Here is a 12,623-nt window from a genome sequence, read left to right as displayed (position 1 = left end):
TCCTGGTCGCCCCGCCCCGCCCGTCGGCCGCTAGCCGCCGCTCAGCCAGGTCCGCCCGCCGGGAGCGAGTCCGCCGAGGCCGAGCCGAGCGGCCGAGGCACCGGAGCCGATCCCGGTCAGCCGCCGCCGCCGCCGGCCCGCGCCCCCCGCGCCCGGCCCGATGCCAGCCGAACTCAGACAGGTTGGAAGGAACTTGGTCCCGGGCGGGGGCTCCGTCTCGGGGACCGGTGGCGGAGGGCGGGGCGCTGGCCCTCCGGGAGGACCCGCTTTTGTTTGTGGAGCCGCCGGCCGGAGGCAGCTATTGTCTGCGCCCCCGGGGCCGGGGCCGGGCGTGGGGGCTGAGTGGACGCACCGCCGCGGGTGCGGAGAGCGGGCCGGGGTTGGGGCCATGGAGGCGGGGGGCCGCGGGCGCACCCCGGCCAGCGACCCGGACAGGTGCCTGGGACAGGGTGGTGGGCAGGGCCTCCCGGAGTGGCACCTCTGCTGCAGGAGGGAGGCCGCGTGTGGAGAGAGCGGCGCGGCTAGGCCTCCCCCACGTTCCCAGGGCCCCGGCTCGGGGGCCGCGCAGGAGCTTCGGGATTCTAATGGAAGCCAGTCTGCCGCGGCAGCGCACGTGGATCGAGGGCTAGGGGCCTGCCCTGCCCACGTGCAGAGGCGGAGGAGGTGTCCTCCGAGCACCCCCAGCACCGGGGAAGGCTGGTGGGTAGCCTGCACGCTTGCTCAAAGTGTGTGTGTGTGTGTGGGGGGGGGTGCACTTACAGGCACGGAAACTGAGGCAGAGGGGAGGGGCAAGAGGTGGGTCTGGACACCTGCCCAGCTGGACAGCTAGGTGCCTGCTGGCTCCAGAGACCAAGGGACCAGTTCAGGGGAGCTGAGGGCATCTGGGGCCACTTCATGTGGCTGATGGTTGTGGGCTGGGCTCAGGAAAGCCGGGTTAGGGGAAAGCCCTCCCACTGTCGCCCACAGGCTCACTCCCCTAGTCTGCAGGGCGCCCACCGCCCCGTGTCCTTTGGTTACTTGGCCTGGGGCTGTGGAGTGCTGCTGTGGAGGGGTGAGCTCCCAGTCAGCCAGGCTGGGCCTGCCGCTCTGGGCAGCAAGGGAGAGGGCTTCTGTAGTGGCCAAGAACTTGCTCCCTGGGCACAGAGGCTTGTGCAGCCTGGCCTAGACCCTACCAGGATGGCCATGCTGGGTGGGGGCTGGCGTTCCTCCCCCTTCCATTCACTCACGCAGCAGCCATCTCGCACTCCTGGGCCTGGACACCGGCCGTAACCCGTCCCGTGTGTGCCAGTGGGGTCTTCAGGACGGACACTGAGTGCTCCTCTGGGGAAGGCAGGCAGTTGGGGTGGATCCGCGCTCCTGGGACCCCTGTCCAGGCTCCCAGCTGGGCCTGCGCTTGCTTCCTGTGCTCTCCTGCCGTTGCCACACGCGCCCCTAGAGGCTTCTCTGGGCTTTTGCCTTGTCCCCCAGGTCACCTTTCTATGCCCTGCACACCCTAGATCTGGTCACAAAGGCAGGACTGGCACTATCCCCCTGTCCTACAGCCTGGGCACCTGGCTTTCTCCTGTTTCCGCGTGAGGAAGCTGAGCCCAGGTGTGTAGCCGGCCAGGGCCCTCTAGCTCTGGGCCCCGGGGACCCTCTTGAGAGCAGTGGGGTGCTGGTCACTCCGGCCCCTGGCTTGGCATCTTGGGCCAGGCCCTGTGCACAAGCTCAGGAGCTCATGGGAAACCCCAGGCCTGGACACAGCCCCCTGCTGGGCTGGGCCCAGGGGCTGTGGACCCAGTCGCCATGGGTGGGAGGACCGTGGAGCTGATGTGGGCTCAGGGGAGAGGTGACGGGAGGCTGGAGAGTTATCCCAGCATGAGAGGCAGGGGTGGGGCCCAGGCCAGGATGGGGTGGAGAGGCGGTGGAGGGGACTGGCAGGATGGGGGTGGGGGGCTCCGTGTCTAGGGTATGAGGGAGGTCTGGGGCTGCAAGGCTGGGGGTCCCTGAAGCTCAGCTGGCTTGGGTAGGTGGACACGGGACACGGGGCCCAGGGGCAGGGCCTGGAGCCAGACGGGGGTGCAGGCAGGCTGGTCCACAGCCTCTGGTGAGTGCCAACCTTGTCCTGGAGGTCAGGCAGTGACCCCACGTCCTCACCCCAAAGCTGTTTCAGAGGCACCAGCCATGGGTTGACCTCGGGCCCCCGTGGCCCCCAGGCCTTGGCTCCCCCACCTACCGGCTCCTACCTTCCCCGTGGTGGACGCCAGGGGTGCTGAGGGAGCCTGGAGGCACAGGAGGAAGGTGGGGGGTGGTATCATGGGGTTGTGAGTGATGGGTGCTCTTGGGAGAGCCCGGGATCCGGGCTGGGTGCTCTTGCACGCGCGTGTGAGTGCACATGTGTGTCCAGGCCCCTGTCGGCATGTGTGTGCCCAGGCGTGGGTACGGGGGCCGGGCCTCCCCATGCTCCCTGACTGACTCAGGCTGCTGCCTCCCTGCTCGCCTGCCCCGGTGAAGTCATCGCCATTTTTAGCTCCCTGAGGTCACTTGCCAGCGGGGGCTCTCGGGGCCTCGGGATCCCGCTGCCAGGCTGCCCGGGCTGGTGTCAGTGGGAGCTGCCACGGGGCCGCCAGGCCTTCCTGGTCTCCTGGCTCCCCTGGACCCCACACTGTCGGCCCCCCACTGCACTGTGTCTGCAGCCTGGGCAGCCAGGCACCAGTGGCACTGAGACCCAGGGGGTGCACCCCCTGTGCCCTCCCAGAAGCCCGAGCCCAGTGGGGCGGGGCTTCTTCTGGGAGAGAGTTAACGCATGCGAATATACGCACACCTCCCTGGGGCCGTCCCACCACAGGTCTTGGACTCCCTGCCCTCCCTCCTCCCGGGGCCACAGCCTGTGGCCTTGCTGCCCGGCCCGGCCCCTGGCCCCCCCCAGCCCCCAGAGCGCCCACTGCCTGACACACCCATGCCCCTCACTTGACCAGTGCAGACGCGGGGGCCAGGGGTGCTGAGGGTCTGTGGGTCACCCCTGCACCACCCTGGCTCCCCAAGGCCTTCAGACAAGAGCCAGGCCACTGCTGGGCCGACTGCCCGTGTCCCCATCCCAAGCCTCCATCTGCTTCTCTTCCTTGGGGGGCGGCCTCCTTCCTCCGGGCCGGGACCCCAGCGGGCATGCTACCTGCCCTCTAGGGCCGTGGAGGTGCTGCCAGGCTGCAGCCCGCAAGGGGTGACCCTTGGAGGTGCTGCCAAGCTGCAGCCCGCGAGGGGTGACCCGTGGAGGTGCTGCCAGGCTGCAGCCCGCGAGGGGTGACCCGTGGAGGTGCTGCCAGGCTGCAGCCCACGAGGGGTGACCCGTGGAGGTGCTGCCAGGCTGCAGCCTTCGAGGGGTGACCCGTGGAGGTGCTGCCAGGCTGCAGCCCGCGAGGGGTGACCTGTGGGTCCTGTTAGCAGCGCACACATCCTGCTCACGCTCTGCCCTCCTTTAGGCCTCAGCATCACTTTATAAAACCACACCTGTCCTCGGGGCCCTGCTTCTGGAGGAGGGGCGCGTTCCATGGCCCCTGGCACCGGAGCCCACGGGCTGGTCCTCCAGGCTCCCCCTGGACCCCGAGGAGGCCCTGACCCCAGCGCTGTGTGCAGTTGGGGGACATGTGTTCCTTTAGGACGGTACCCACCCGTCGGGCACGGGCCTGGCTGTGGAACAGGGCCCGGCCTCCTGCTGACCCGGGAGTGTGCGCCCCCGTGCCACCCACTAGGGCTTGGATCTCAGCGGCTGCCCCTCCTAGCCAGAAGCTGGTCCTGGGGTGCTGGTACAGGCAGGGGGGACCTCGTGCTGCTTGGCACGGCAGGGATCCGGCCCAGCCGTGCTGGGGGCTGGCCTGTCCTCTGTGAGCCTCAGTTTACCCTCAAGAAAGTCTGGCTTGCAGGCCCGTGGCCTTCAGAAGCGCCCCTGTGCAGCGGCGTCTTGTCTGCGGAAATGTTGGCAAGGGGGGCCAAGAGCAAAGGGCCCGGCTGGGGAGACCAGGGCAGGGTGCGGGGAGAGGGTTAGGGTTAGGGTTAGGGTCTTGTCTGCGGAGATGTTAGCAAGGGGGGCCAAGAGCAAAGGGCCCGGCTGGGGAGACCAGGGGCAGGGGTGGCGGGGAGAGGGTTAGGGTTAGGGTTAGGGTCTTGTCTGCGGAGATGTTAGCAAGGGGGGCAGAGAGCAAAGGGCCCGGCTGGGGAGACCGGGGCAGGGTGCGGGGAGAGGGTTAGGGTTAGGGTTAGGGTCTTGTCTGCGGAGATGTTAGCAAGGGGGGCAGAGAGCAAAGGGCCCGGCTGGGGAGACTGGGGCAGGGTGCGGGGAGAGGGTTAGGGTTAGGGTTAGGGTCTTGTCTGCGGAGATGTTAGCAAGGGGGGCCAAGAGCAAAGGGCCCAGCTGGGGAGACCAGGGCAGGGTGCGGGGAGAGGGTTAGGGTTAGGGTTAGGGTCTTGTCTGCGGAGATGTTAGCAAGGGGGGCAGAGAGCAAAGGGCCCGGCTGGGGAGACTGGGGCAGGGTGCGGGGAGAGGACACCAGGGCTCCCTTCCGGGGTCGGCTGGGCCCCGCTGGCCTGGATCCAGCCTCTCTGGGCTCTGACCTGGCACCATGTCTCGGGGAGCGGGCACCAGCCCCTAGCCCGAAGGAGGCCCTGCCCACACAGCATCCGGCCTGAAGGATCCAGGGTATTTTGTTGCTCCGGGTGCGCAGGGCTTTCTGGGAACTGGGTATTTCTGTCCTGTGAGGGCGTCCGCGGGCCCTGGGGGTGGCAGGAGTCTGGGTGTGGCCTCCGGGAGCCAGTGAATGGTGCCGAACCTGCCACCCTCTGCGCTCAGGGCTTCTGAGGTGGGCAGGGAGGTGACCCTGCCAGGGATCATGAGTGTCCCGCGGGCGTCTGGGCCTCCAGGAACAGCCGCACAGCCCCCAGGAGGGCCCCCCCCCAGGTTGCCCAACGCGTCGGGAGCCGGGCTTTACCCACTCGCTCAGCCCTTGGGAGCCGCCGCTCTCTGGGAAGGGAGGGACCAGCCCCTCCGCTGTCAGAGGCAGGAACGTGCCGCCCCAGCTGAGATGGGCCTGGGACGGGAGAGCGGGGAGGCGTCCGTGCCCAGGGATGGTGAGTTCGGGGCTGTCCTGCCGACACCTGCCCCCTCACCCAGGAGCAGAGCCCGGGCAGCCAGGCCTCGCTGGCCACAATGCCGGAGGCGCCCGAGGTGCTGGAGGAGACCGTGACGGTGGAGGAGGACCCGGGCACACCCACCTCCCACGTGTCCATCGTCACGTCCGAAGACGGCACCACGCGCCGTACGGAGACCAAGGTACGCGGCGCCTCGCCTCCTGCTTGGCCGCCCGGCATAGGGCGCAGGGCCGAGCCGCCCTGGCCTCCCAGGCTGCGCGCCCACCGGCCGCCCCCTTGCCCACCAGGTCACCAAGACAGTCAAGACGGTGACCACGAGAACCCTGCGCCAGGTGCCCTTGGGCCCCGACGGCCTCCCCCTGCTGGACGGCGGGCCCCCGCTGGGCCCCTTCACCGACGGCCCCCTGGACCGGCACTTCCTGCTGCGCGGGGGCGGCCCGGCGGCCACGGTCTCCCGCACCTGCCTCGGCGGCGGCTTTCCCGAGGAGCCCCGCGACGTCCCCGGCTACGGAAGCCTGTCTCGAGGGCTGGGCGTCCGGCCCCCACGCGGAGGACCCCCGGGCCCGGGCCCCGGCGATGGCTGCTTCACCCTGCCCGGCCGGCGGGAGGCCTTCCCCGCGGGGCCGGGGCCGGAGCCGGGGCCGCCGGCCGGCCGCTCGCAACCCGAGCGGTTCCAGGCAGAGCCATACGGCTTGGAGGACGACGCTCGCAGCCTGGCCGCCGACGAAGAAGGGGCGCCGGAGCTGGAGCCGGAGTACGGCACCGCCGCGCGGAGGAGGCCGGACTGTGGGCGGGGCCTGCGCGCCAGGTGAGCCCTGTGCCCTGCCGCCACCTCCGAGAAGTCCGCCCTGCGCCCCCTGCCAGGGTACCGCCTGGGCAGTATAGCTGCGGGATCGGCCTTGGCTCTTCTCGGGGACAGCGGCAAAGGCGGGCTCAGGCCTGGGGGGCTGCGCTGGGTCCCTTCGTGCGGGTCTGGAGCCAGAGAAGCTGGTGACGCACCGGCACCTCCTGACGCTCTCCAGCTAGATGGCCCCGGAGATACGAACTCAGGGCGTCTGTCTGAGCTTGGGCCAGACCCCTGCCCGTGCACAGGGGTGCCCAGAACCCAAGCCCCGGCCCTTCCCTTCCCGCCGGCACCTCTGGTTCTGTCTCTCCGCTCTCCGTCTCCATCTGCGAGTGGGAACATGCCCACAGGCGAGACACTTGCCCAGCCGCAGCCCTTCACCTGGAAGGGGGTTGGACATCTGCCCCCGGGCCTGGTGGCCCCTCACGTGGTCCTACCAGCAAGGCTGTGTGCAGGGGGTGCACGTGGGCCTCACGGGAGGTGGGACCCCATCATAGTGTTTCACAGAAACATTCAGCTGGGAGTTGGGGGTCTGCCTGGTGGCAGAAGTAAACAACTCCCCCGGTCTGGGGACAACCTGCCAGACAGCCAGTGCGATTGCTTGGGGGCAAGGCCGCAGCCTCGAGGGGATGGTCACGCGCGTGCTCGCTCGCCCAGGGCCTACGAGGACGTGGCAGACGACGGCGGCGAGCTGATGGAGGAGCGACCGCCCTTCCCGGCCGCCGCGGCGCCCCTGGCGCAGCCGGAACGCGGCAGCCTGGGCAGCCTGGAGCGGGCGGCGCGGCGCTCGCCCTCCGCGGACAGTGCCCGCAAGGAGCCGCGCTGGCGGGACCCCGAGCTGCCTGAGGTGCTCGCCATGCTGCGGCACCCTGTGGACCCCGTGAAGGCCAACGCGGCCGCCTACCTGCAGCACCTGTGCTTCGAGAACGAGGCCGTCAAGAGGCGCGTGCGGCAGCTGCGGGGGCTGCCGCTGCTCGTGGCCCTGCTGGACCACCCGCGCGCGGAGGTGCGGCGCCGGGCCTGCGGGGCGCTGCGGAACCTCTCCTACGGCCGGGACGCGGACAACAAGGCCGCCATCCGGGACTGCGGCGGAGTGCCCGCCCTGGTGCGCCTGCTGCGGGCCGCACGGGACAGCGAAGTCCGCGAGCTCGTCACAGGTGAGGCGCCCGCCCCGCCCCCCAGCTCCCGTGTGCCCACCACGACTCCTCCGGACCTCCCTCCTTGGTCCTCCAGGGAAGGGGTGGGCCTGTGGCTGGGTGCAGGTCGCTTGACGACCACCTCTTGGCCCTAGAGCACAGTCCCAGCTGCCTGGGTGGCTGGGAAGGGGAGCACCTGCTAGCCCCTCCGGTGTCCCAGCCCCTGGGGGCTCCGTCCCCTCCCCCCTACGCCAGAGTGCCCACAGCTTCTCACCATGGCTGGTGTGGGCTGAGCTGAGCGAGGAGGGGTTCCCTGAGCGGGCCCTCTGGGGAGGAAGGGCGGACAGAGCCTGCGGTCAGCCCAGGCGCGTTGATGGTGCCCGCAGGCACGCTCTGGAACCTGTCATCCTACGAGCCCCTGAAGATGGTCATCATCGACCATGGCCTGCAGACGCTGACCCACGAGGTCATCGTGCCGAGCTCGGGCTGGGAGCCGGAGCCCAATGAGGACTCCAAGCCGCGGGACGCCGAATGGACGACTGTCTTCAAGAACACGTCAGGCTGCCTGAGGTGCGGGCCCTCAAGGCTGCTGGGCGCTTCCCTGCCCAGGAGATGGGAGCTGGGCGCCCAGCTGGCCTGTGCCCCGGCGACATCCTCGCGTCCCGGATGACGTGCAAGGTGGCTGGCCACCCAGGCCTTGGCCTCAGAGCTGGTGACAGCGCCTGTCTGGGTCCGAGAATGGGCCTGCTCTGCACGTCTGTGTCCCTCCACATAGCCCTGCCACAGCCAGGCGGCGAGCTGGGACTCGCAGATCCAGGTCCCCTTGGTCCTGCCTGTCCGTCGGGGTAACCCCGTGAGGTCTCTGAGAGGTAGAGCCCCGAGCTGCACAGACTCAGGCCTCTGGGAGTCCGAGGATCCCCCACCCCACGTGGATGCAGGCAGGCCCCCGGCCCAGGTCCCGCGGTCCGCCATTCACTGCCAGGCTCCCTCGTCTGCTGGCAGACCTGACTGTGGGGGCACTTCTGCAGACAAGACCCCAGGGCTGGGGGGAGAGTCCCCACAGGAGCCGGCCCACAGGCTCCCTCTCGGCCTCCCAGGAACGTGAGCTCGGATGGCGCAGAGGCCCGACGGCGGCTCCGTGAATGTGAGGGGCTGGTGGACGCCCTGCTGCACGCCCTGCAGTCGGCCGTGGGCAGGAAGGACACGGACAACAAGGTAGGGAGGGAGCCCCAGGAAGGGCCGGACTTGCAGCCCTCACAACGGGCTGGGGTCTGAACAGGAGCCTGGAGCAGTCGGGCAGCAGGGGCTCCCCTCCCCTCAGACGCGCCCCTGGGCCTCACCACCTTGCACGTCATCCGGGACGCGAGGATGTCGCTGGGGCACAGGCCAGCTGGGCGCCCAGCTCCCATCTCCTGGGCAGGGAAGCGCCCAGCAGCCTTGAGGGCCCGCACCTCAGGCAGCCGGACGTGTTCTTGAAGACAGGGAGGGTCAGCGCCCCACGCCCCCTCTCCCCACAGTCGGTGGAAAACTGCGTGTGCATCGTCCGGAACCTCTCCTACCACGTGCATAAGGAGGTGCCGGGGGCCGAAAGGTACCAGGAAGCCGAGCCCGGGCCCCCGGGTGGTTCCGGGAGCGCCCAGCGCTGGAGCAGGGAGGACGCCGGCTGCTTCGGTGGCAAGAAGGCCAAAGGTGTGTGGGCAGCACCAGGGTTCGGTGGCAAGAAGGCCAAAGGTGTGTGGGCAGCACCAGGGTTCGGCTCTCGGATCCCAGCCCCACCGAGCTGAAGGCCCTCCGCGCCCACGGGGGTCACAGTCAGGGAGCCAAGCGGGGCACCCAGGGGCAGGCAGGAGGGAACCTGTGCGGTGGTCTCCTTTGGTGCCCAGACCCAGACCTTCAGCTCCAGGAAGGGTTCTGGGGGCTCACATTTAGACATCACCGCCTTCCCGCGTTGGCAGGGAGCCCGAGGACCCCGGCGGGGGGGGGGGGTGGGTAGCACCCACCCACCTCACTCCATCCCCGCCTCTGGTGCGGCTGCCGGGGGTCTGTGCCGACCTCGCCCACCCACCGCGTGGCCTTTCCTGACCCTGTCGCCCGTGGGGTCACTCCCCCAGGAGTGGTCGGGCTGAGACTCCCCAGCCCCCGCCTGACCCTGGGGGGGCGTGGGGTGCTGCCCGCTCAGGCTCCTCTCCTCTCTCCCGTGCTTCCTCGGCCGCCCAGAAGAGTGGTTCCATCAAGGTGAGTCCCTGCTCGGCCCGCATGCAGGCCTGGCGGGCGCAGTGGGTACCAGGGACCCCCCCATCGCTCGGGCAGCCGTCTCCATGACAACCGCAGGACCTGCGTCTGCAGGAAGGCCCCTCCCTTCTCCGGGCAGCCATCTCCATGACAATGGCAGGAATGTCGGCCTGGGGCCGGTTGGGAGGCTGAGGGGCTGTCCCTCCGTGAAACCTCAGCCGCAGCCCTGGGTGGGGGGAGCCCAGGGTGGACAGGGCCGAGCACGTCCATCCCCAGGGCCCTGGGGAGAGAGTCTGCCCTCCCAATGGAGCAGCTGAGGTGTGGTGCAGACAGAGGGAGCACCCCAAGGCCCGAGGAGGCTGGGCAGAGCTAGGCCTGGCCGTCTGATCTCAGCTCTGCCTTCCACGAGGAAGGGGTTTCTGTCTGGGTGGAGGGGCTGGGAGGTGGTGAACTGGCCCTCGGCTGGCAGGTTCAGGGGGCGTCTCCTGGCCCCCAGAGCCCAGGGCTGGGCCTGGCCACCCTGAGTGATATTGTTGGCCCCAGGCCTGCTGCACCACAGCCCGGCGCGCCCTGCCCCTGCCAGGCCTCACTGCCCAGCCTGGGCTGCTGGCCCCTCAGTTCATGCCCTGGGACCCCAAGGAGGCTGCGGGGTGATCTGAAGCGCGGCTCCCAGCACCCAGTGGGAGACGAGTGCTGGCCACCACGGAACTCTGGGCCAGCGTGTCTGCCTGAGCTCAGGACGGCGCCCTGCTCCCAGCCTCCTGGTGCCCGTCTCTGACGCGGGGGTGTCTTCTGGGCCCCACCTGATGCACGCCTGCGCCCTGCAGGCTCCATCTCACCCTCCACTGCCCTTTTGTTCCAGGGAAGCGGGATGGGGAGATGGACCAGAACTCGGACACCCTGGACCTGCCCAAGCGCACTGAGGCTGCCAAGGGTGAGTGCGGGGAGGCGGATGCCAGGCCGGTCTAGCTCTGTGCCACTGAGCTGGCCTGAAGGGCCTTGGGGGCCAGTGGGGAAACTGAGGCCCACAGGGGTGGGGCTCCCAGAGGACTGTGCCAGCTTCTGGCCATCTGCTCAGGGATGGGAATCAGGGTCTGTGCCAAGGTAACTTCGGGCAGGTATGGGGGTAGAGGCATGGAGGAGCGGGTGGGGATGGCAGCAAGGGTCTTCAGCGAAGGGCAGGGCTAACCGGCAAGAGTGCCTGTGCCAGCCGAGGCACCCAGGGGTGTGGTCAGGCCCAGTTCCGAGGCTGGTCCAGAGTGCCCTGGCTCGTTGGGGCAGGATCAGGGAGGGGGTGATGACATGCAGGATGAGGGACGGGGGACGGAGGTGATGCCCAGGAACACAGGCCGCAGTGTGGGGCAGGCCTGGAGCACACTGGAGCGACTCTGCTGCTGGGCTGGAGCCTCCACTGAGGCCGGGCCAGGAGGGGTTGAGCGGCTGGGGCTTGGAGGGAGGGCTTCTAACATAGGATGCAAGGGTGGGGGCTATTGCTAGGTATCTGAGTCCTGTTGCTAGGGGAGCAGTCCTGGCTGCTGCCCACGCCCCACCCCCCTAAGCTGGGTCCGTGACCTCTCCCAGCCTCCGTTGCTTCTCCTGTGAAATGGGAAGGCTTTTCCTCTCAGGCAGCTAAGGGGTGAACACGTGGGTGCGGAACGTCCCCCGTGACGTCATAGCCGCCATGGGCCCCGGCTTCGCTGCCCCGGGAGCGCCGAGGAGGGGGAGGGTGACGGGGCGGCATGCGTGACCGCGGCGGGGGCACTCCGTGCCCAGGCTTCGAGCTGCTCTACCAGCCCGAGGTGGTGCGTCTCTACCTGTCCCTCCTGACGGAGAGCCGAAACTTCAACACCCTGGAGGCCGCGGCCGGCGCCCTGCAGAACCTCAGCGCCGGGAACTGGGTGGTGAGAGGCCCCGCGGGGCAGGGAGGCTTCAGGGTGGAGCTGCTGGGGCGGGCTTTGTCCGCAGCGGGAGGGCGGTCCGGCTCGAAGGGGCGGTCAGGGCGCCGCTGGGCGCGCGACGCGGCCCCAGCTGAGCACGCCGCCCCCCGCCGCAGTGGGCCACGTACATCCGCGCCGCGGTGCGCAAGGAGCGCGGGCTGCCGGTGCTCGTGGAGCTGCTGCAGTCGGAGACCGACAAGGTGGTGCGCGCCGTCGCCATCGCCTTGCGCAACCTCTCGCTCGACCGGCGCAACAAGGACCTTATCGGTGAGCGTGGGCACGGGGGTCTGGGGCCCGGGTCCCCCAACCCCGCCGGTGTGGCCTCACCGACCCTCGCCCGCTGCCCGCCGCCTGCAGGGAGCTACGCCATGGCCGAGCTCGTGCGAAACGTGCGCAGCGCGCAGGCGCCCACCCGGCCCGGTGCTCGCCTGGAAGAGGATACAGTGGTGGCCGTGCTCAACACCATCCACGAGATCGTGTCCGACAGTCTGGACAACGCTCGCTCCCTGCTGCAAGCTCGCGGGGTGCCCGCGCTGGTGGCACTGGGCGCCTCCAGGTGGGTGCAGGCGCGGCCGCCGGAGGGGCGGAGCAGCGTCTGTTGGGGCGGGGCCTGGGTGGGTGGAGCGGGATGGGGCCCCCGGGTGGATGGGCGGGGCCTCGCGTGGGCGGGGTTGGGGGCGCCCAGGTGGGTGGGCGGGGCCTGTGGGGCGGAGCCTATGGCAGCGAAGTAGGAGGGGCCAGGTGGGTGGGCGGGGTGGGGCGGTCCGGGCAGAAACTGATCCCGCCTGGGCCACAGCCAATCGGTGCGCGAGGCGAAGGCCGCGTCGCACGTGCTGCAGACGGTGTGGAGCTACAAGGAGCTGCGAAGCACCCTGCAGAAGGACGGCTGGAGCAAGGCGCGCTTCCAGGTTAGGCCCGCCCGCCCCGTGCTCTCATTTCGCCAGGCCGGGTCTCCTGTGGCAGCGCCCCGACCCAGGCCCTCTGGTATGTGTTCTCCCGCCGCAGTCAGCCGCTGCTAATGCCAGAGGCCCCAAGGCAGCCCCGAGTCCAGGAGGCTTGGACGACAGCACGCTGCCGCTGGTGGAAAAGAGCCTGGGTGAGTATGGGGCCGGAGCCCATCCCGAGGTTCAGCTGTGCCCCTCCTCCCGGCCGAGGGCTGCAGGGAGGTGGGCCTTCCTGCGGGAGGGTGGCCCCCACTCCTCTCGCACCCCCGACCCCAAGGGCGTTCATCTTGGCACCCAGTTGGGGGCAGCTTTGCCACGGAGCAGATGTTGGTGACAGGGTACCCAGAGAGGCTGAGGCCAGGCCTGGGCCCCCGACACCACCTGCAGCCAGCCACCCACCCGCTCATGC

The 12,623-nt window shown here is 69.8% G+C and overlaps 1 protein-coding gene across 9 annotated transcripts in view; it reads left to right on the top strand.

Annotated features, from left to right (window-relative positions):
• ARVCF (armadillo repeat gene deleted in velocardiofacial syndrome) overlaps nt 1-12,623 on the top strand; it is a 31,318-nt gene that overhangs the window by 16,854 nt on the left and 1,841 nt on the right. For 4 of the 9 annotated variants that reach the window (XM_018044808.1, XM_018044804.1, XM_018044809.1 and 1 more), the window contains exons 3-15: nt 5,144-5,302; nt 5,409-5,929; nt 6,623-7,122; nt 7,488-7,671; nt 8,199-8,316; nt 8,619-8,790; nt 9,319-9,336; nt 10,196-10,267; nt 11,107-11,234; nt 11,387-11,537; nt 11,628-11,826; nt 12,067-12,178; nt 12,276-12,366. In XM_018044808.1, coding sequence (XP_017900297.1) covers nt 5,144-5,302; nt 5,409-5,929; nt 6,623-7,122; nt 7,488-7,671; nt 8,199-8,316; nt 8,619-8,790; nt 9,319-9,336; nt 10,196-10,267; nt 11,107-11,234; nt 11,387-11,537; nt 11,628-11,826; nt 12,067-12,178; nt 12,276-12,366 — 2,425 coding nt within the window. Of the gene's footprint in view, nt 1-33; nt 182-5,143; nt 5,303-5,408; nt 5,930-6,622; nt 7,123-7,487; nt 7,672-8,198; nt 8,317-8,618; nt 8,791-9,318; nt 9,337-10,195; nt 10,268-11,106; nt 11,235-11,386; nt 11,538-11,627; nt 11,827-12,066; nt 12,179-12,275; nt 12,367-12,623 lie in introns of those variants that run through there. The other 5 variants (XM_018044807.1, XM_018044806.1, XM_018044810.1 and 2 more) reach the window with 4 other exon arrangements.

Source organism: Capra hircus, unplaced genomic scaffold, assembly GCF_001704415.2.
Source record: "Capra hircus breed San Clemente unplaced genomic scaffold, ASM170441v1, whole genome shotgun sequence".
NCBI lineage: Eukaryota > Metazoa > Chordata > Mammalia > Artiodactyla > Bovidae > Capra > Capra hircus.
This window is presented reverse-complemented; position numbering and strand designations above follow the sequence as displayed.